The following is a 23202-nucleotide window of genomic DNA, read 5'->3' on the forward strand; positions in this document are numbered from 1 at the left end:
CCACGCGCGAAGCCAATACTATTGCCGGCGGCCACACACAGCTATTGGTAGTGGTAGTATCAAATGCCAGCTAAGCACCAATGGCTGGATTGACTTCTGGCGGTCCTCTGTCACCGCTCAACGTGCCCTTGCCTTGTCCTTGGATACCTACAGTAGATAGTATGTACCATAGAATGAGGGGGTGTCTGATTCCTGCCGTGCCGTGGCCCAGCACATGGCTTTAGCGCCCTGTTGAACTTGTAAACTTCACAAGAGCGAGATGCGGTGTGTGCTGCTGGAAACAATAATGAAACCCATCGGATCCTCCGGACAAGAGCTCAATAGCTGCCATCTACTAAGCAGTAGCGCTTGTAATACTTGGTGCTCCAAAGAAAGCCAAAAAAAAAAAAAAAAAAAAAAAGGCGTAGTGAGATGCATTCGGAATCGCATAATGCAGTGAACAAGAGTGAAACCGTCCATCCGACTCATGAACACTGGCTATTTGCATTTTCTCCTTCGTATCGTCTTCGCAGGTGGGAATCGCAATATAAAACAGATCCACAAAGCAGAAACTCGACATCACATCATCAGGCCACCCACCGCCCGCTGGAATCCATTGCAGCTGGTTCACGTAGGTAGCACTGGAGCTGGCCTTGGCAAACGGCACTAGCGAGCTGTCTCGGGGAATAGAAGGGGAAAGAAAGGGAAAAGCATAATGCTTGTAGTAGCAGCAGCACTATTAGCTGGGGCTGGCAATGCCAAAACGGTCGTGTCCACAATAAGCCAGCCTTGCTTGATAAAGTCTATTTGCTGGCACGCGCTTGTTCCGAAACTTGTCACATGTCATCAATTATTCGCAGAGAATAATCATATAGTCGGCACTATCGCTCGGCTAGATCAATATCGAGGATACAAGCTCATTGTTGACGGAGACTGTACAGTACGAGTCTGGGAGGTGAGCTGTACGGGACAGCGGCAGAAAGGCGGCATTCCACCTAGGTGGCTGGCGATTGGATAGTACCTTAGTAGTAGCACTGCAGTACTGCGGTACTCCTCCATGTACGGAAGATATGAGCACAGCGCATTGTACCCCCGTACTTCACCCAGCCTGTCGTGTGTTGGACGGGCGTCTCAGCCATGTCGCTGCAACTGCTAGTGCGCCATGCCCCCCCGAAGATCGCACGTGTCACGCACGGCAATTGCCATGTGGCATGTTGGGAGCTGTAAAGCGAGATTCGGCCGGCGTGCTAGAGCATCGGGATAGAGATGGGATAGCCTGGCCAACAGCTAATACGAGTTATATGATGGTCCCAAGGTTGCTGGCGCCGCTATCGCCGCTGCTATCAAAAAGATCTTGTCAGCCTTACCTGCTGGTAAGTACCAGGTAGTAGTAGTGGATGGGCTATAAACAGAGGTAAGATTGAGCTCTAAACGCCATAAGCTTGGATGCAGGCGCAATAATATATGTATGTACATGCATGCAAGGTTCGGTGGCTTACCAACACGGGCATAAGGGCTGTTGCCAGAGATTAGAAACTAATCAAAACGACTCCTGCTCTGGAATACTATCTCCTGCTCGGGATATGCCACTAACAAATGCAAGCTGCCGGCCAATCCTTCGCTCGGCCGGGTAGAGGGAGAGGGCAAATGGTTCCAGGCTGCTGACCCCGGTACAGGACCCTTTCTGACAACTGTAATCACTGGATGAAAACAAATCTTGAATTTCGGTTCGCTTCCTTCGGAATGGACATACCTTATGTGCCAGCCAGTAATACCAACTAAGGTACTAAAGCAGACAGCTGCAGCCGCAGCACCGGCACTTCACTTGGTCAGCGGCTGGACGCCGTGCTGACTAGCACCGTAGAAGCGAGCAATTCCCTCGATGCATACGAAGCCTTTCCCTTTTGTCGTCGTCTGTGCGACCCTCCTTCTCGCCGCGGTCGACTCTGTGTGTGCCGTTTTCGGCTGTGGGAGCCCCCTTTCCTCGTCTCGATCGTGAGCCGATTGTTGAGATTGGAGTGACGGCGCCGCGATGCAACGGCAACTGCAGCCAATCCATCCATCCCATCCGCCATCCCATCCACGCGGCGCAAACAGTGGCAGCACGCGCCGTGCGGCCGTTGCAGCGTCGAGTCATCCAATAGCGATGGCCTCTGGGGACGAACAGGACAGCTCCACTCGCAATCCCTACCGTCCCTACCCTTACACACGCCCCTCTCTTTAGAGCGACAGGGAATAGCAGCGGCTTTTGCTGGCGCGCTCGTTGTTTTCTTGACTCCTGCATCTTCAAGCCCACGTGGCACGATTCCGTGTGTGGAGAAGAAAGTCCACCGGTTCATCCCCTCCCTGTTTCTGACAAGCCCCTCGCTTACATGCATACGCCCTTTGCCTGCTGCCGCGCTACAGCGGTATGCACACAGGCAATGGCAGAAGGGAAAAAGGAAGAAGAGAGTGAGAACAAGCTGTCTGTTAGCGCCCTTTGCACAGCCAATACCGTCGCGGCAGGTGATGTGATGCATGGCACGTCAAACAGGCCAACAGCTCAACTCGACGCCCTGCTAATTGATAAAAGGCAAAAGGCTGCTATGGAGCGCAGAGGCCCCTTCATTCTCTCGCGCAAAAACGTGGCGTCAATAGCCGAGCGAAAAAGGCATCGTCCATTCTTCTACTGACGTGCAAATGCCAATCCACTCAGGGTCGCAATTTGTAATGGTCGCGGTACGTACCCCGCAGGGCTGCCCTGGAATCCAGTCCATCGTTAATTCGGCCTACCAGACGGCCGACTTGTAAGGCCGATGTCAGTTTGCAGATGGAATCAAGCCTGCACTGAATCATTCATCCACGCGCATGTACGTTCTTTTCTCCAGGTCCCATTTTTTTTTCCTCTCGTCGCTTTTACTTTTTACCCATTGCCCGGTCCAGGATGATGTGAGAATATGAGCCGAGGAGAAAGCCAAAAAGGAAGCACGAAGCCAAACGTCGCTTTCGATTGGGTTTTGCACTAAAGGCGGTCTACCTGTTTCCAGCAGCCTCTCGCCAAGGTTCAACGGGAAGTGGCAGAACATTTTAAGGTGCGTTTGCGTAGATCTACCACGTGGGATCCATCGGAATTGCACGCGAAAAGTCTTTTGCACCTAACGGGAATCTCGGCGCGCCGTGGAGGCGCCAGTTGAGACAGTGAAAAGCCAAGAGAAGAACTGGGGCGCCGCCGGGCCATTGAGAGCTCATTCTCCTCACCCCAAGCTTTTGGCCAAGCCGCCGCCGTTGTCTCCGCATCGACCGACTGTTGCAGCGACACTAATTACTTGCTCTTGTATGATCTTTTGTCGTGCGTCTCTCGGGTAGGCACAGTGTGATGCAGATCCTCGCGCGAAGCAAGCCTCGCGTTACTGTTTCGTACCTGCAAGTAGTAGGTCGTTGACGATGTGAAGCCCAAGCCTAAACGGATGACGGCTTACTACATATTCAACTTACCAGCCGCGGACTGTGACTTCGCGTTGCAGCGCCCGTGGAGTTTAGCAAGGGAAGAGGAACAAAACATTAAACAGAGCAGGGGCCCTATAACCTAAAGGACGAGCCCAGGTAGCATTCGTCCGAGATGCCGCTTCTCTCTCGGCCGCCAGCGTCAGCACATCGGCCGCTCAGCAATATGCCCGATCTCCGGGCCTGGCGGCGACAGGGATTTCGGGCTGGTCAGAAGTCGAACGCATGACTTCTCCTTCCGGCTACAGAAATCATGCCAGATACCAGTATGCAGGTGCGCATATGTGCGAGTGTGGTGATGTGATATTGGACACGGACGGGCAGCAGATAACGCACACCTTGTGGAGAACCCGTAAAACAGCTCTGCTGCTGGGGGGCGGGAGTTTGGCAACATCCGGAGCTTTGGCTTACATAGTATGTACTTGATAGGCTCGGCATAATACTGTAGCTGTTGGTCCTCGGTTGCTGGGCGCCTTAATGCTCAGCCTTGCATGTCGTCCCCCGTGATGACACGAGATAGAGCTTCGCGTGGCTATCGAGAGCGGACTGCCGTGCACACTTGGACGTAATACCGTGATCCAGTCATGGCCTGGTGTAGCCAATGTAAACAGCTCAATATAGCAGCTGTCAACTGCCGCTGTGAGATCCCGCCTCCCGTTATCTGGGCTCTCCAGCCAAATCTGACTCGATGGCATCAAAGGGAGACGATGAGAGGGAGTGTTACCCAGTGGCAATGCAGCGCCCATTCGGATGGTTTTCACGTAGTTGACTTGAAATATGAACAAAATTGCCAACTACGCCATGTGTCAAACCAGGGTTTGGCTCTTTCTTTCTTGTGAGCTTTGCTCCCATTGACGCAGCTCGGCACACACCACATACCTACAGCAACATGTATACAGGTATAGTAGGTATATAGGGATTAGGTGTACCCCAGCACCGTAACATCGCGCAACAGAGGCGGCATGCGAAACGGCCAAGCAGCATGTACACAAGGCCACTAGCACGTCAATCAAGGAGCTGCGGCGTCCATATCCCGCTGGGAAGGACAAATGGCAAAGATTGACTCCATTGCATCCGGTTTAGTTGATGAACATGACATCAGTGCGAAAAAGCTATAGCTGGATAATGCCTACCCTACATAACGCGAAGTAGTATTCCGAGGGACATCCGAGGAGACAACCTTTGACTCTCTCGCATGCAACATGCTACTAGACCTACGTACTGCCTTTCATCTCCCCTCTACAATCATGTACATACCTGTACTAAGGTACTATGCAGCCATACTGGCACTCAGTCTAATATACACTGCCGAGTAGGGCAATTGATGGAGACTAGGCCACCACCCCGAGAAATGCATAACTTATTCATTCCAATGCATATACCCTTGAGTGAGTCGGAAAGAATCTCGGGACGAATTCAAACCCGACTTTTACTACCAAGGGCTGGCCTTTAAACAGTAGTCGGGTCTTGGCGTGCCTTAACGCCATAACCACGTCGCATTTTCGAAGGCTGAATACGAGCTTGAGGCCGCAACAAGAACTAACCTTGTTTTATTTTGCTTCTTTTTGGGCTTTTTGTCTTCTAAACCCTTTTCAAAGCACGCCTGTCAATGAAACAACTAGGGGCGTCAACTGTGGCGCGTCATACAAGTAGTCTTAGAGAGGCATACCTAGGATGTAGAATATAGAAGAAGGCAGCATCTCAAAGCAAATAGGCTCACACGTGCAAAATTTGTGAGCGTCTTCTTACCTTTCCATGTGCACCTTCTCTGCAGGATCGTGCATCCAAATTTGGTTGTCAGATACGGCACCAGAGTAGGTAATAGCACCCAAACTGTATACCTAGGTAGGCACAAACAAAGAGAGCGTATACGGAGTAAGCACCCGATGAGCGGCCTTGACAAGATCTCGCCTTGGCAGATCGGCCTCGCTCTGCTACCCTCAACATCACATACATGGCACCATATGCCGATCCTGCTTAAGGCTTAGCTAGCGCAGACGTGGCCCTAGCAGAGTTAAGCGCTCAGCTTTACGACCTGAGCCAAGCCGCAATAAGCTCCCATCGGCATTTATGACGCGCCGTGTCGTTCGCGGTGCTAGTGCTCAGCTTCTTGCTTGACTTGAAGCTTGATACCCTCCTGAAACAGCCAGCATGCAGCGCAGCATCACTGTCAGCCAGCGGCGATGCACAGAGACAGACTACCGCTAGGTCTTAGCATGCTTGCGTGCGCATGATTTTTCCAGTTTCCCAGAAACCTCAAAGGACGCAATGCAGATTCAGCTTGATCTTTGTCACACCGCTATATGCAATAATCATCATCGCCATCACAGTCCGGCAATCCTTCATCTTCGCGTCGTCGCAGCTAGTGTCGCGGAGAGAAGGGCAATACCTACATGTAGTTTGTTGTTCGGGATGCATTGGTGCATGTAGTATAACCCATCCCAGGGTCTGTTCTTCTTATAAAATACACTTCTCCCAGGGGAAATTGATATCCTGTAGCCCCTAGACAGATGAATACGATGCTGATGACGCCTGGTCCGTGTCTCTCCTGATCCCCTTCTCCCGCATCATTCGTCTTCTTTTCCTCCTGTGTCAACCAACCCCCTGGGTCTGCCAGGTTTCAGTCACAAAACTGCCGCCAGCTCCGAAATCCCTAAATAGCTCTCCCTGATCAGCTTCTTGAAATTTTAGGGTTCGACTCCGATAGGATCATCTTCCAAGAAATTAAGCTTGACGCCGCCCTCGGCCATCGCCTTCGCCGCCGCCACTTGCAGGCTGTGCTTTGTTCTCATTTTTCTGACCGTCTATGCTCTTGATCCTCCAAATTACGGCTAAGAGCGAATTGCTGAGAGGCTTGTTTTTAATTTTACGTCGTCTTTTACGTCTATTTTGATTTGTCTTCCTCGGTGGACTGCCTTCAACAGATTGTTACAGCCGGAGCGAAGGATGAACTATTAGTGCATTGTGCTACTCTTGGCAGTGCAAAGTACCTGTAACCTCTCCTCCCACGACTTGGCCGTTTTCAGTGCCATTGAAAGCGCGACGACTAAGACCCGAAAGAGACATACCCCGGATTCTTCGCCGCTCTTGGCCAAGTCACGAGCAAGAAAGGGCCAAATGTGAGCAGTGTGATTTTCTCTTACACACGCATTTTATCACACTATCATATCGCCATCCCAGCAGAGCGCCCCTCCCAACAGCGCAAAGTTGCGTCCGCTCCAAGATGGGCCCCTGCTTGTTTCGGGGGCGATTTCCACTGAGCTTCTAGAAGGCGTCGACGAGTGGCCAATGCTCATTGGCCCATGCGAGGGAGGCCCCGCCGAATCCAGAGATGACAAGGGCCAGCTCCCCAGTGACCACATGACTGTGAAACCCAGACAACCGCTGCGTACTATCAAACTAGCTTGATGCTAACGAATGTTACCCAGTTCACTAGAGAGGGCGAGAAGAAGCAAAATCCCATCTAGCGTGAGAGAGGCGCTGTTGTTCTGTCGGTAATTCGGAGAAAAGTCACTACGTGCGCTGTGACGATTTACACTTCCCACCCCTCGGCTGGTGCTCTTGCGTCACTGTGTCTTTGCTCCCCTTATCCCCTTTCCCATACCAGTTGGCGAACTCCGAAGCCCGCGGATTGAAACAAGCGGATGGAAGGACCATTCGTCCGGGTAGACTAATATCAGCAGGATAAAGGCAGGAAAAACCGGTCATAGCGAATCTGCTTCATCACGGCGTCACCGAGTTGCACCGCTTCTTCAGCTAAGAGAGGAGCCGTAGCGCAGGGAAGGAGGAAAAAAAAAAGATCCTGGCCCTTCAGCTAACTAGCGGTAGTAGCCCTAGGTTCGTATGCTTTTTTTTTTTTTTTTTTTTGTCTTATGTCGTTGATTGGGGCGCCCGCTTGCTATTCTGAGATGCACTACGCTCGAAACGCAGCCCATTTCTGATATACCGGTACCTCAAACAGACTTGTTCTGTGATGGGCCTCTGGTGGAAACCACTAGCTGGCAGCTTCTCGGATTTTTTGCTCCATTGGCGGTGAAGTCGTCGCCATTTTTTTTCTTCATCGAAACTCATCACATTGTCGCATCTGCGGCTACCCTGGACGGCGTGCATGAATTACTAGCAGCACGCCACTTCCTCGATAGTTGAATACGGAACCCGAGGAGAAAAAAAAAAAGAGAGATCGGTCATGCCTTTGTAAACCACGAAACTCGGCTCTGATGACGACTGAGGCTCCTAGTGGACGATGACAGGATTTTCTGGCTGTGGTGGCGGCAAAAGCCACGAGGAGAGCCCTGTGCTAGTAGCCCAGCAGAGAGCCAGGGAGAGCCTGGCATAGCGCTGGGCCATTACTGAACGCAGCCCCATCCCTGGAGCCACGCGCCGATCTGGGTCAAACTTCGCACGAGGGCGGCTGGGCATGATAAGAAGTGCGACAAGCGCTGCTGCTGCTGCTAGCAGTTACAAGCAGGCCGACTTGCACGCCAGCGTCAGCTGCCCCACAAACGCGCTGGGCCAGCTCGCTATTCTCTTGGCCCTAGTTCTATAAGCAGCCGGCGCATCTAGTAGCCCTGGAGAAGACGCAGGCGGCCCGCGCTCGCTGAGGAGCAACAGGACTTGCAGGGGCGCGCGAGCGCTGCTGTGATTTATTACCAGTCAGTGCACGGCATGCATACGATATCACTAGCAGCACTACAGAATGTACTTGTCATGGCGGCAGAAGGGGACGTTGTGGGAAACCAGCCTTGGAAGTGTCCATGGTAGCGTACCTAGCTAGCGGTGGTAGTTCTGACTGCTGTGACGTACAGCGCACGAGCACTACAGCTAGTATAACTCGTATGCGCGGGACAGCTCACATCACCTTTGCTCTCTGACTCACGAGGCTGCTGATGGCTCTCTGGTGCCTGTAGATTGCTACGGTTACCGCCATTGCTGCTCTGCTGCTGCTGTGCACACTGGCAAGCATGCGCGAGGCCCCAAGTGGACACTCTCAACACGTACCAGCACGAGCACCAGCAGTGCTACGAGACACTCCCCCATGATGAACCATCGTGTGCCGCGACCACGTTTTTACGGCAAGCCACATTCTTGTATCCTTGCACAACGTTGATGAGTCGGCCGCCTGGGGCAATGCAGCAACCGGGGCGCTTGTGTGTCCACGGCAGAGTTTCAAGAGTCCGGATTAGCGCATACATGACTTTTGGTTTCCTTTGCCGGCTGAATGACACTGACTTTCTCATGCATCATCTCATCCCGCATGCCGCCTCTACCAGTAAGAGAACAATCGGTGAAGAAGCCAAGCAATAACGCAGTCGTCGTTGCAAAGAGTCACGAAACATTCAAGTTACCCCGGGACATGCAGGAGTCGTATGCCGCTGCATTGACTTGATTGTCCCGGATCCGTGCAGAAAGCCAGCATCACAACAGCGGTCGAAACCAGAAAACCACATAGTCACGGGTCAGTCGGTTCTGCTATTATGATACAGTAGTAGTGCTGTAGTATCTGAATTTCCAACCCTTTTCTTGCCTTGCCTCATCTCGCCTACGCCCTTGTCCCGCCTGCTGTGCTTCTTCTCCTTGAGACTGAGGATACAAATGATTGAGAAGCTGTTGAAGAGAGACCACCGAGCGGTCAAAACGCAAAACGAGCATTGCCTCCCGCCATCCTGAGATATCAGCCCATTTCTTCGTCGTCTCGTCTCTGCCTCTCGTCTCGCCCTTCTGCACGGGCTCACTCGGACAGCGAGCGAGATCAATTCAATGCCTGCCAGGGTCTATTAGCATTGACTGCGGCGCACACAGTACATGCACCCCCTGTAGCCACCCCTCCTGCGGGGCCCTCTACAGGACCCCTGCCCGCTGCCCGCACCCACCCCTCCACCCCAGCGCCACTAAAGGGCTTGAAGTTCAGGCTCCTTTTGTACACGCCCCCCCAAAGCCCTCCCCCCCAGAAGCTCAAATGTCCCTCTTTTATTTGACCTCCCAGCTCACTAACCTTCCATGTTCTAATTCTTCTTCTCAGATGGCCGTCTTGTCGCAACCTCTCAACACCATCGTCGAGCCTCTGCCTCATCCGCCGGGACAGCAATCCGACCGTACAAAGTCTCTCACGGCCGCCTCGCAACCTGCAGAGCGTCACCTCGAAGGCTCCAAAGCTCCACCACCAGTCTCACATCCTCGCCGCCACGCCAGCTCCGTCTCGATAACAGGCTCCGTGCCACGCCACCAGCGGACCTCGAGCAGCATCCTCTCACGTGCAGTCGCTGCTCTGGATAGAACCCAGAGCGTCATCGCCAGCATCTCGGAGCCCGTCATCCGGAACCGCCAGTCCAACCCAACGCTCGCCCGTCTCTCGCTCAACGCAGGCTCGCACCAGCAGCTGAGGGACGAGCCCGCCAGCCCCGACAGGCCAACTGCCTTTAGCAACCCGTCGACCCAGTCCCTGTTGTCAAACCCAGGAGACGGCCAGTCTGCTTCAACGTCATTTTCATCCGCCCAACAATCTCCCAGCCAGCCCCCGAACGGGCTGAATTCTGACTCGCAATCTCCCAAGATGCACCAAACATCCTCGCGCTTGCTGCGCATGACCGATGATGAACGGCCCTTTACAAGAGTATGTAGCTCTATCACTGGATAGCTTTGATCCTGTTCTGCCCTCATTTCTCTGCCCTTTCGCCTATTTTTTTTCTTTCCTCTTTTTTTTCTCTCTTTCCTTCATCTGCTGCCCCCCGCCCCTTCTCTCTGCCCCCCGCCTGATCCTCTTGAGCGGGCGCTCATATGCAGACCAATATGCCCTGCATCAATCTCATCTACAGTACTATTGGACCCTGGTCACCAGCATCAATTATGATGCCGAATTTTAATCCCCCCCACCAATTTTCTATTCTCCTACGCTTTTATGTGAGCAACAGTGATATCTAACGACGAAAAAAAAAACTTAGGATTTCAAGGATCTCTTCTCCACACTGATTGTCAGCCTTCTACCACTTGGTTCTCACAGAGTGCGGTTGACAAAGGTGGACTACACCTTCCTCTCTGAAGATGCCATCAACAACTTGGGTTCTCTGAAATTCTCTCAGTCTAACCGCATGCCTGACCCCAAGGACCCCTCAAGAATTGTCACGACGACAACCACCACCACCTTCTCCATGGCGAAGGACATGGCCCGAACAATCTGCCAAAGATTTGTCGACGCTCGCTTCATTGAGTCCGCTGATGGAAAGCTACAGCCCATCTACAACATGAAGGGCTCCGTCTGGCAGCTGACCGCCAAGGGCGTTGCAATTCTGGATCGATTTTGCGGTAGGAACGGAATCCAACAGAAGCAAGTTTCCGAGCTCGTTAGCCTGCACTGCTGCTCCCTCGTCATTCTGGAGAGAGAGCAGCACAGCGACAAGATCCTCAGCGACCGGGGCACTGTCGAGGTCATCTTCCGCCGATTCGTTGGCGCTGAGACGCGGAATGTCAAGGCCAATTTGGCTGTTGCGGATTCGGACTCGTTGCACGATTACGAAGATGGTCTCACCGGTGTCAAGATGGCTGCTGAGCGTCGGGTGAACGGAAAGGTGTACAAGGATACCTTTACCGGCAAGGCCACATCGGATTGGTTGGTGGACTGCTGCACCATTGTGGACAGGCGAGAGGCCATCGAGATTGCGTCCCTCTTCGTCGAGTTTGAGTTGATAGATACTGTGGTCCAGGACAGATCCTTCATGCTCGGGAACCCTGGTTGTCATCTGTTCCAGCCTACCAAGTATTCTGTCTACCAAATCTCGCAGCGAGGAAAGGATGTGATCAATGGCACCAGCTCTCGTGGCCGCCCATCCGAGAGCGAGGCTGGAACCGGCTCACAGCGCAACGGTGTCGTCCGCGACTCCAACACCCAGCGTCTCGAGAAGATCCTCAATGACCCCGCCCTCCGCCTTCTCTTCCGTGAAAACTTGAGGGAGATGCACTGCGAAGAGAACCTGTCCTTCTACAAGGATGTCAACGACTTCGTCCAGGGCTGTAAGCAGGCTATCCGACAAGCCGAGTCCACACCCTCATCGCAGGCGATGGATATCATTAAAGAGACCATGGCTCAGGCCTACGGTATCTACAACGCCTTTTTGGCCCCAGGCTCACCATGCGAGCTCAACATTGACCACCAGCTGCGCAACAACCTGGCCACGAGAATGACCAAGGCTGTTGGTCAAGAGACCGGCATGGTTGAGACATTGCAGGAGGTTACTTCCCTGTTTGAGAACGCTCAAAACGCCGTCTTCAAGCTGATGGCTAGTGTAAGTGATGATACCTGCTATATCATATGCTCTAATGATTAATACTAACAATCCATTGCAGGACTCTGTGCCCAAGTTCTTACGCAACGCCAAGTACGAGCAACAGCTGCAAAACTTCAACCTCGACGGCGTCCCTGGACGAGGCGGCGTCGAGCGGAGCCTAAGTCGCTCCAACCGAAAGTAATGGCCACCACCTGGGTACATGCTAACGAAACTTGGACGACGGATGACAGGTGTGCATCACCAACGCACAGCCTCTCACGAATGCGACGACTCACCGGCACATGACGCAAATTTTTACTCTTTTTTTCTCTTCCCTTTCCGCATATGTTTTTTTTTTTTTTTTTTCCTTTTGTGGGGTTTTCCCTTTAATATGTCCAAGGGTTGACTATATTTTGCTTTGTCAAAGGGCGGCACGACTTGATACCTACTAGATTTCTGCTCTCATATCTGCATCGAACCGGTGTTCATAGTGTCATTTGCCACTTGTTTTGTTTGCTTTTTCTGTTTCCGGACGCTTGCGTTACATTTTGTACGCGTAGCATGCTGGAGCAAATGTATTTTCTTTTCTCGACCTAATTCACCGCCTGGATGGATTTTAATGGTTGCTACGACCGGTTGAGATTGTTTTTCTATTTGTATTTTGATTTGGACAAAAGAAAAAAAAGAACGAAAGAGTGGAAGGCGTTCAAGGGAAACCTGGTATAGAAGAGAGGTCACATGGCAACGAACACGGCACAAACATGGCGGCTTGTTTTATGTACTCATTTTTTGTTATGTTGTAGTTTGGCACTTATGCATTGCTTATAGAAAGGAGGGAGTGGAGGAGGGGATTTGGCCGGAATCGATGGTTATGGCGGTGATGAACGACGTGGGCTACTGATCTGCGCGTCGACTAACCGCGCCACATGTTACCAAAGGATGGAAGAGACGCCTACGGGCTTTTTGCGGTGGATGGGAAACTGAGACACTGCAACGGCGAGGGCATCGAACAGATCGATGCTTCTGAGAGCCTGCCGGCACAAATGTTATATGTATGTTTACGGTCTTACAGGGCCTGCAATGAATGAGAATCGAAGGCGGAATATGCCTGAGTCAAATCAAATCAAGAGAATTAAGAAAAAAAATTCAATTCATCCCAAACCAAGAAAGAATCCAGAAATGCACTAGTCAAATTTCTGGAAGATGATGCCATCGTGAAATTGTTTTTCATTTGCTTTTCTTATTTTTGCCATATAGGTATCAAGGGAATGGAAACAAATTGCGAGGCTGGTGGTGGTTTGCGGTAAGTGAAGACCTGGCATTGGCATGAAAAGCAATTTGCTTTCGGCGTGTAGTTGGAATGCTGAACGAGGTGCTTTGGCGGAATTCTCGAGGGGGGCTGGACAGGAACGAAGACGAAACGAAGACGAACTATTTTCAGAACGAACGAGGAAGGGAGAAGCATGCAGTGTGCCTGACGGGAGGCCAAAATTGGCAATGGTATGTTTTACTTGCTTATTCTTTTGTGCTTCCGCTCTCATCCCTTGTCTTGCACTATCTGTTCTGGATGCTTTGCCTTCTACATGTCTCACAACACAGCAGAATGTCGTGCCGTAGACGGCCTCACTAGTTGATGCTCTCATTCTTTTGCCAGCTTTATTGTAAGTTTGTTGGTTCCTTGTGTGCTTTGTTATGTTTCTGATTTTCAGCATTCAGGCGCTTTCGTCCTTGATCTTGTCGATCTAGGTGGTGATCTGATCCAGATGCTTGCGTGCTCACTTCCTCCCATTTTCATGTATATAAACCCCCCGATGGATCTGTCCAGGATGAGCTTTTCTTTTCCTCAGCATTCGCACAGCAAATCAGCTTCTACCTCACATTCGCTTCTTTCCTCTTCCTTCGTTTCCTTTTTTTTCCTTTTTCGAGAGTTTCATCTCTCCAAACATTCGTTTCCCTCAAACAACACACATTCGCTCTTCAACAACAACAACAACAAAAAACAAACCTTCAAAATGCGTACCTTCTCCGCTATGATCGTCGGCATGGCCTCCATGGCCGCCGCCAGCAACGTCTACAGCGCCCCTGAGTCCGCTGCCGCTTACCCGGCTGCCCCTTCGAACCCTCCCTACCCCGTCGACGGGTACCAGGACTGGGAGCACGAGGACAACGACGAGTACAACAAGCACGGCTGGCAGTACTCTGCTTACTCTACTCCTTCTTACAGTGCTCCTTCTTACTCTTACGTGACCCCTTCGTACTCCGTTCCCAGCAAGAGCGAGGAGTACAAGACCTGGGAGCACAAGGCCACCACGACCAACACTTGGGAGCACAAGGAGACTTCTACTAGCAAGACTTGGGAGCACAAGGAAACTTCCACAAGCAAGACTTGGGAGCACAAGGAGACTTCCACAAGCAAGACTTGGGCTCCCAAGGAGACCAAGAGCGAGTATGAGAAGGCCACTACCACGACCAAGATCGTCTCGCAGTACACCACCTACTGCCCGGAGCCCACCGTTGTGACTGTCAACGAGAAGCAGTACACCGTCACCAAGGCCACCACGCTGACCATCACCGACTGCCCGTGCACCATCGTCGAGGTATGTTTTTGAACTCCCCCCCCCTTTATTCAGCTTTATATACTAACCACTATCCTCTCAGCCTTGCCCGACCGAGACCGCCAAGCCTCCTCCTCCTCCTCCCAAGTACACGGACGGCAAGCACGACGAGGGCAAGCCTGCTCCCCCTCCCCCCGGCCCTCCCAAGCCCCCTCCCGTTATTGTCAGCGGTGCTTCCAGCTCCTTTGTCCACGTCGGTGCTGCCGTCTTTGGCGCCATCGTCGTTGGCGTCCTCGCTCTGTAAGGGGATATCTGCTGCTGCCAGGGAAAGCTTGTGGAATAGGATGATGATGAAGAGATGGTTGACGCAGAGGATGAACATGATGAGGATTAACAAGGAATTCATGCTTGGAAAGGAGTCTTCTATGTGGCCCTCTTTGCTGGGGAGATTGGGGTTTAGGTTTTCCTTCTTCTTCTTCTGGGGATAGAACTTATTATTTTTTCATACTTCGAGCTGCTTCTTATCACGGCGTGGTAGTTCAGCCTCCTTTTTTTAATTTCAGCATAGAAGGGCATCAAAGTTGGAGCTGTTTGTCCGTGTGAAGACTTTTTTTTATATTTTGGTTATTTTAGTTTTGCAATTTATTGATTTGATTTTGTTAAAACTTGGTCCTTATTAATGTCTTGATATAAATTTATGAGAGTGATAACTGTCCTCTACAGAGATCCTTCTCGCCAGAGGGAGACTCGAGACGCTTTCCTCGGCCACCTATGTTAAGGAGACCCATCTCTTTTCCTGCCAACGCCACGCATATAATCCAACAAAATCTCAAGTCAAACAATAAACTAAAGAAAATACAGCCCGCATCGCTTTCCAATTGCATTCGCATGCATCATGTTATCTGGTACATGAAATGAGAGACTTTGGCAGGTAACCATGACCCAAATATTACAACAGATTTTTCAAGGAAAAAAAAACGAGATTGCTATGCCAGTGCACAAATCCAATGGGTATCATTACTGCAGCTCCTGAGCGTACTTTGTCGCCATTGTACGGGGTCCCATTCGGTCCTCTACGTATCCGTAGTGCGGGCCTCTATCCAGCCCTCCCGTCTCATACTGATAGGCCTCTGCCTCATAGGGATCTGATTGATAGGTCTCTGTCTGATAGGTCTCTGTCTGGTAGGCCCCTGTCTGGAAGGTATTTGTTGTCTGGGATGTCGGGAGCGGTCGTGATGGTGGTGTTTGCCATGAGATTGGCCGCGCGGGCAGTGGCTTTGTCAGCAACTTATTCTGAATCTTCAGTGGTGGCAAAGCCTGCTGCTGTCGCTCCTGCGTCTGTGACTCCGACAGCTGAGGATTCGGATTTGAGCCGGCAGCCTTTGAGGCTATGGCCTCGATTAGTACGCCGTGAGCCTTCTTAATCGTCTTCTTAATGAAGCCAGCCATAACCATATTGCATGTTATGATGACGTCCTCCCGAATATATAGCCCCGTCCGCGGCGCCCCCAAACCCAGCTCCATCGGCTCCGGGTCTTCTCCGGGCTCAGATCCAGCAACAGACCACTTCTCTCGGAGGTCAACGCCCATGGGTGCATGGCAGTGAGTCTGCAGACCCGTTGGCAGGTCGTGGAATGCGGCTGTATATGAGACTGCGCCTGTAACAAGGCCACCGGGAAGGTAGGAGATTTTATCGGTGATGGAATACCAGGTGCAGGCGTGCTCTTCTGGCAGGGCGTGAGGAGGAGGAGGAATGATATGGCGATCGGTGACCAAGGGATTCAGATCGATCATATCGCGATGGTTGTGGAGGAAGTCGATGGCGGCTTGTCGGGAGATCCCCGGAGGAAGGGGAGTGATGGAGGTGAAGACTGTTCGTTTCGACATTTTGGCCCGGCTTTGACGGAGTCTGTATATGGGCTTCTCTTCCACTTTCTCTTTTATTCTCTTCACTCGTCTTGTCGCATAACCCTTTGGTGACTGGCGTTTACGCGGAAATGTTTCTTCTCGCGAAACAAGAAAAAAAAGAAAAGAAAAAAGAAAAAGAAAAGAAAAGGCAGTGCTGGGTGTGTTTCAAGTTGGCGTTGCCACTATAGAGTGTGCGGCTGATACAGCGGTCTTATGTCTGATATCACGAGCCTAAGGCGCGGGGCGTTTGTGTGGTGGAGGGGGGGAGGCTTAGGCGCCGTTTCAGAGCTGAAGCAAGGGATACCGCTAAACAGGCAAAGAGCGACAGCAACAGGATTTTTCAACCAGCCCGAAAGATCAGGGAAGGGAAGAAGGGGAACAGAAAAGCAGGAGGAGCAAAAGAGCAGACCTGGCGCCCGAGATAAAACAAGGCAGGGAAGAATAAATAAAGGTCGATGGGTGCTCTGCTCTGTAATATGGCTTGTAATGCGGCCACTTATAGCAGCAGCGTTAGCCTACAACCGCGAACCCGTAAGCCTGGGACAGCCGCCGGAAATTGGTCTGCCGGAATGAAAAAACAAAGGACAAAAGAGACGAAGGGCCCGTTTCGAACGAATTCGGAGCAGCGCGCTTTCGCCTTTGTGCTGACAGGTGTCAGCCCCCGAACTTGGTTGGCTTGGGCGGGTAACAAAAGGGAGCCAACAAGCGCGCTATGCAGGTCTGTGTGCGTCTTGTATTGTGTTGGCGCAGTGTATGTATTGGCAGTTCTTAGTTTCTTGGTTGAACAGACGCTTGGGCACAATAGCAAGAAAGTGGAGGAGAAGGCAAGGCGACTGGCATCGGCTGTTTCAAGAAGCCCTGCGCTCTGCGTTGGCGTGCCGGTGTTATCGTTGGCGACTGGTTGGTGTTCAGCGGCAATAAGATCGGACGGGATCGCGTTGTAAGTATGTACGGGGCAGTTCTGGCCATGTCACAAATCACCGAATCCCACTAAAACGGGGTCCAGGATGAGACGTTGCGGCTGTTTCTGCCTGTGACGAAGCGAAGCGGTTGGTGGAGAAGCCGGAAGAGAGACGCTGGAGGTGGGATGTGGGATGTGGGGACCACGTGAATGGAGCAGCGGTACGTACCTGCGTCTCTACTATACTTGCAATGGGCGGATTTCTGTACTACCACACTGAGGTGGTTATCGCGGTGTAGTAATATGTACGACTGGCTACTATGCAGTGTCCCGATGTTTATTAATGCGTATTACTACCTACATGTCTCTCTGTACATGACTCTGCGTCCCTGCTAGGCATGAGCCCAGCCTCTCTTCTTATTCATCCCATTTCCCGAAACAGACTACCACTCCTTAGTCAGCGGCCAGCACCTTACTCAATCGCAGTTTATTCTTAGAACTCGTGGCTGTTTTTATTTTTGTCGCTATCGAGGCTGTGCTTGTTTTTTTTTTTTTTCTCTTCTATGCGCCACACGCCGGCTTACTCGATTCCACATACTAACCTTATGTGTAACCCCATCTCTTAATTACAGCAGCCGTTCGCAAGGCTGAGCTACGTAATAAGCTTCTCTCGTTCTCGTGCATGTTGGAAAAAATTCCGCTGACGTGAATAACTTCCGCTTATATACCATTTGGCATGGTACTCCTCCCCCCTCTGCTGCAGGTTGCTGTATCTATCGTCAAGGGTCCAGGAAGCTGCGGCTGTTGCGGTGCAAGCGTGTGAATGGACGATTCGGAATCATCAACACCACTTTTCTCTTTAAAAATGCATGTGTGAATAAGCACGAGCGTTTGCCGTTCCGGGCCACGCATATCCCACTAGTAGCGGCTGCTAGCTGTATACGAAATGCCTCTTTTGGAAGTTTATAGATTATGTTGCACCCAATTCTCGGGTGGGAGTATCCGACAAGATGCCTTCTACTAGTTCCGATTGGATGCATACATAGTGGTCTTCTTTCTTCCTTCTCACGATAAAGATTTACGCTTCTGACAGGCCCATGAGCCGTCAATATTCCATACGAGGTAATTCACCGGCACAACACTACTACTATTTTGCGTATAGTGATCCGATATAACGGTAACATTCATCACCCGTACCCAGAAACTCGGCGTTCAAGTTCATCCTAATGGCCTTATAACTGACTCTTACCTGCTCCCTGCCATCAAGAGACTACGAGCAAAATAAAACGACAGATGGAAAAAAAAAAGTTTTTCCCATTAGTATGTGGAATCTGGAAATCTTCTAATGCACCTAAATTGCCTTTTTGCACATCCCCCCATCTGATATACGAATAGCTCCGGCTGTCGGCAAGCCTCTCGATATCCGATCCCCTAAACCCCAATCAGACAAAAGAAACAGAGCCACAGACATCATTTAGCCCGACGGCGCATCATCAAAGCCGCCTCGCTCTAACTTGATGAACCGTTCTTTGTTCTCCTATTGCTGCTTGCTCCACAACCTTGACAAAATGCCAAATAACCAAAATTGCCGTCAATTTTATAGGGCTTGCATTCCATCTCGTAAAAAAGAACGAATTAAATCCATCGAGTCTATCTCGCCCCACTCGGCCTTTTCTCATATAGACGCGGTGCAGCGGCGTTAATACAACCTTAATTCTTCTTCCTGGACCCTTTTTCCAGTCCTGGGCCGGGCCAAGGGCACATCAATTTGTCCGACTGAGAAGCCCGTGCGGTGCATATGCCCAATGGAGGGAACAGAACAAGGTCGACCCGCATATTGTTGACCAAAGGGGAATTTGGTGGGCGGCTCGGGTTGTATAATGATGCAGCAAACATGCTTCCACGACGGCATATCTTTCTGCATTTTGCCCAATGGTTCGGCAGACAGCGGCAGCGGCAGGGGTAGAAGGGAGGGTCACCGGTTTTAGACGTGATTACTCGGCCGAGAGATTCCATGTCGATCCGGGTCGCGCTCTGCTGTCATACTTGTAGGATTTGCCCAAATGTGTAGGTGTGACAGTGCCTATTGCTCGGAGTAATCATTATAGTCATAGTCATAGCAATAATCATGGTAATTAATGTGTCTAGTAGCAGTAATCGTAGGAATCAACGTGTCTATAGTAGCACTACCTGCCTCTAGGTGCTTCCTCAGTATGGGACGGCCCGTTCCATTCCATCCTTTTCCCCCACTGTCTATGATATATGAGTGCCGTGATATTTCATTCGTACATGCTTATGCGTCTTTTTTCCAAATAGGGCAAGAAAAGGAAAGTCCCCTTATAACAGTGCTTCAGTCGTAAAACAAGCAAGAAAATTGCAAAAGAAAGAAAACATGAAATCATATCTCCTTACACCATTTCGCTAAAACTGTGCTCAGCTTCGTGGCGGCTGGAATTTCCTCCAGAGCCACATCTACTCTCCACATCTTTGCTTCCAACCCTCCATGCCCTTGACTCCTGCTGCCAGCGCCCACGCCAGCCGGAACCAATAGACCGAGAGTAACAAGTCTCTCCCACGCCACAGCCGCCACGCCGCGGCTCCAGACTCTCGCGTTTCCGCCCTGAGCAAGCATGCCCGCCGTAGCCGATTGCACGCGTTGTCGTCCGGCAAGAGCGCTATACTCATCATACGCCATGGCAAAATTAACTGTGTCCGTGTCGGCGACAATATCAAGCCGTGCGGCCGCAATTAATAGCCCGAGGTCGAGATCTGATAGCGTTGACAGTAAATGTAGGCGGGAGTCTGGCGGTGTCAGAGACGTCAAATCTGACCCGACCGCCGGTATCTCAAGATTTGGGTTGCCCGCTGTGAGCCACGAAAGCGGTAAGATCCACTCATTATAGAATGCCGACGGTGACTTAGTTGTGTAGTAGTGATACTGCAGCAGATCCTGAAATGCCCGTTGCTTGTAAAGATCCTACACGACAAACTGTTGTTAGAATACCGGGGCTTGTCGATTGTGGAGAACAGTAAAAAAAAAATCACGACTAACCTCAATCTTGTGATCCCAATACGCCTGGAACTCGGAAAACCCATCAATACTCCGGTCCAGGTCTTCTTCCTCCGGTTCGACATCTCCGAGCATCAGCCCCTGTCGGCAAACTTGCCAGAAAGCCGCCAGGTTCTTGGGAAGCGATAAGTAAATATATCGATGGCTGAATCGGCTCTTAACTCTCTTCTCTAGCATCTCTACCACGTCAAGGCGGGCCGTGCAGCCCAAAACTGCAATTGGCGCCTTTCGAGACTGCGCAATGTCAAACAAATTATACAAAAGCGTCTGTCGAGGATGAGTCGCAAATAGGTCGAATTCGTCAATGATGAATATGACAGACTGCGAAGTGAACCCTTCGTCTTGTCCTAGAATCTCAGAGGGATGGGACAGCAGTGCCAGTAAAGATGCCATGGTATCTGCATAATTGGACTGTAGAGAGAAATTGTAAGCAAAACGTAGAAGATACGGCTGAGGGAACAGAATCAGGAGTTTATGCTCACCCGGCTCAACAAGTCATCATCGACTTGCATTTCCTTTCCAAGCTGGCGCCAGATTTCCTTGAGCGCCAATTTATCATCTGTGTGAATGAACCCGTTCAGCCTAACAACATGAAAGTCTTGTCGATGTTCTCGTGACAGGTCTTTAATTATGTTGTTGATCATCTGTATGACCGTTAGTAAGAATGGCAGAGCTCAAGGCATTTGCATGTCAAATATATGTGCATACCGTTGTTTTACCACACCCCCTGGGACCAATAAGGAGCATAGAGTTTCCTTCGCCCGCCACAACAGTTTGCTCGATGAGCTGGTGTGCCTTTTCATACTGATCCTGCTGCCCAAACATGCGAATCGACCTCCGGCCGTTGCATCGATCTAGGAGGACTCTCTGAAGGGCACGCAAATGGTGATCTAAATTAGGAATATCCGGCACCTCGATAACAGGTGCAGAAGTAATAGTAGGATTGACAGCTACATCAAGAGCCTCCTCCTCAGTCGGTTTCTTGGCCACGCCGAGCGCGTCTTCTTGTGCACACGAATTGCACAGCCAATCACCCTCGGGAATATTCCGCACTCCATAGCACATTTGATGAACGGCAAAGTCGCAGTTGTCGCACAAAATAATCTCATTAGGCGCCTGCGAGTGAGGCAAAGAGCATACACCACAGACAATCTCATCTGTAGCAACAACAATAGGCTGAGCATTTTTAGGCTTTCGGCCAGGCTTCTTTTTTGCGATCGGTTCCTTTGGTAAATCTTCGAAGAAGACTTCAGTGGTGGCTTCGTCATCGCCACCTTGGTTAAAAGACACATTTTTCTGTGGCCGAGGCCCTCTTTTCTTAGACGGCGATAGGATACTCTTTGGCGTGGTTCCGGCACTGGTCGATTCAGCAAGCCGTTCGTTCAGGTTGAGGCTTCGGCTTTTCAGAGGGCTTATGGAAGGGTATTCATTTGTCGATAGCTCGTCCGCAGTATTGTCAATAATGCCATTGGAAAAAGGAATAAAATCGAGGCGCCTGATCGAGCGCACCGTTGAAGGCGATTCGTGAGGCACCGCGACGGCTTGTGGCTTCTCATCCACGGTGACATCGATATTTTCCTCGTCTTCTTCATTTCTTAAACTTCCTCTTGCTCCGCCTCTGCCTCTGCCCCCTCTGCCGCCCCTGCTACCTCTTCCCCTTCCCCTGCCTCTCCCTCTGCCTCTACTTGAGGTAGGGCCTGGTTCTGTTGCCGAGCTGTTATCTGGCTCTGTCACCACTTTGCGCCTCCCCCCTCTCCCTTTCTTCGGTGATGATGCTCGGTCCCCTTCTCCTGTATCCCATTTTGATCCCAGTAGGGCTGCAAGCTTGATTGCCGGTCGAGCCTTATTCGGTGAGGTCGCAGACAGCGGCTGCGATGGCGATTTTGGCAGGGAGACGCCCTTCTCGACGCCCTCGTTCTGCGTCTCTGAAGCCTTTTTACTACCGTATCCAAAGACGCTCGATATCGCTGAGGTAATGGAGCTCAGGGCTCCCGGTGCCGCGGGCACATCTGCGTTCTCTTCATCGACCTTGCGCTTCTTGAAAACGGTTGTTGACGCTACGCTTATTTCATCTTCGTCAAGGCTTCGCTTCCGATTGCTAGGAGATGTGTCGAGATCCATTGTTCGGCCGGCGGCGGCAAAGAACGCTTAAAAACTGCACAGCTCTGACGGCTATACGCTCATAAACTAGAAGAAATAGCACATTGCGTTATTCGACTGCTCTCGACCTCGAACAGCTTGAAAATCGACCGGCCTCCTCGCAGCGATTTGAGAATGGAGGTTGGTTAACCTAGACTTGTTAATTAACTCGAACACGCGTGGCGCGTTTTCCAGCTGGCGCGTTAATTTAGCGCCGCTGTGCCGGTTTGGTACGTTCCTCGCCCAGTGCCCAATCAGGCAATTGTTGTCGCCTTGGAAACGACGATTTCATTCTCTCTATTCGTAATTGTCGAGATAAATCTATTAATCTTCATGCGAGTTGAATAAGACTTGAAGAACTAGTATATATTGGATTTGAATTTAAACTGAATTCATGTAAATCACCGCGTAGACTATGTAAGGTATATACCAGGATTGACTCCAAGTTCTGAGCAGCTGTATGGTCATAGGAGGAAGCATATACTTTGAAGGAGAAACCTTGCGCTGAAGAAAACATATTCAAGTATTTAAACGGCTAAATTTGATATAAAACTGCTAATGAGTGAATTATTGACTTTCACCCCGCTCATTTTGTCTCCAGCATGGTCCCACCTTTCCTCCGGCCATGATATACACAAACACCTGTGCCGCCGCTTTTGTGACGTTTATTGGCCGGGCACATTGGACTCCTAGGCAAATGTTCCGGGATATCAAATTCAAATCTACTGGTGAAGCTACCGTGTGCGTCTAGAAGATCGCGACGACCTCCGCGTTGAGGTATTTGCTCCCACCACTCACGAGGTTGAGATGCCATACTACTGCTATGAACACTATAGCGTTTCGTAGAGCGCACTGATGGTGATGCTGTTTTTGTGCTGGTCTCGCCGTCTGGCATAGGGGGCGTCAAGG

General features: G+C 51.0%; 5 protein-coding genes across 5 annotated transcripts; 2 read left to right on the forward strand and 3 right to left on the reverse strand.

Moving 5' to 3' along the window:
* Window positions 1-2747: 2747 nt before the first annotated feature.
* On the reverse strand, window positions 2748-3044 carry TrAFT101_001523 (uncharacterized protein; the record flags this gene model as incomplete). The annotated part of the gene is made up of 2 exons (XM_066126353.1): window positions 2748-2762; window positions 2886-3044. The coding sequence occupies 2 exons, from the start codon at window positions 3042-3044 to the stop codon at window positions 2748-2750; spliced, it is 174 nt and encodes a 57-aa protein (XP_065982454.1).
* A 6437-nt stretch (window positions 3045-9481) lies between these two features.
* Window positions 9482-11922, forward strand: TrAFT101_001524 (uncharacterized protein; the record flags this gene model as incomplete). The annotated part of the gene is made up of 3 exons (XM_024899614.2): window positions 9482-10072; window positions 10401-11738; window positions 11800-11922. 3 exons carry the CDS (start codon window positions 9482-9484, stop codon window positions 11920-11922), a joined length of 2052 nt encoding a protein of 683 aa, XP_024762631.2.
* Window positions 11923-13353: 1431 nt separating this feature from the next.
* TrAFT101_001525 (uncharacterized protein) lies at window positions 13354-14579 on the forward strand (the record flags this gene model as incomplete). Its single annotated transcript, XM_024910542.2, has 3 exons — window positions 13354-13381; window positions 13437-14317; window positions 14379-14579. The coding sequence occupies 3 exons, from the start codon at window positions 13354-13356 to the stop codon at window positions 14577-14579; spliced, it is 1110 nt and encodes a 369-aa protein (XP_024762632.2).
* A 713-nt stretch (window positions 14580-15292) lies between these two features.
* On the reverse strand, window positions 15293-16162 carry TrAFT101_001526 (uncharacterized protein; the record flags this gene model as incomplete). The annotated part of the gene is made up of 1 exon (XM_024898630.2): window positions 15293-16162. One exon carries the CDS (start codon window positions 16160-16162, stop codon window positions 15293-15295), a length of 870 nt encoding a protein of 289 aa, XP_024762633.2.
* A 2997-nt stretch (window positions 16163-19159) lies between these two features.
* TrAFT101_001527 (uncharacterized protein) lies at window positions 19160-22438 on the reverse strand. The gene is made up of 4 exons (XM_066126354.1): window positions 20863-22438; window positions 20637-20798; window positions 20137-20565; window positions 19160-20061 (listed from the first exon to the last, which is right to left on the reverse strand). The coding sequence occupies exons 1-4, from the start codon at window positions 22273-22275 to the stop codon at window positions 19483-19485; spliced, it is 2583 nt and encodes an 860-aa protein (XP_065982455.1). The 5' UTR covers window positions 22276-22438; the 3' UTR covers window positions 19160-19482.
* Window positions 22439-23202: the final 764 nt, after the last annotated feature.

Source organism: Trichoderma asperellum, chromosome 1 (assembly GCF_020647865.1).
Source record: "Trichoderma asperellum chromosome 1, complete sequence".
Taxonomy (NCBI): domain Eukaryota; kingdom Fungi; phylum Ascomycota; class Sordariomycetes; order Hypocreales; family Hypocreaceae; genus Trichoderma; species Trichoderma asperellum.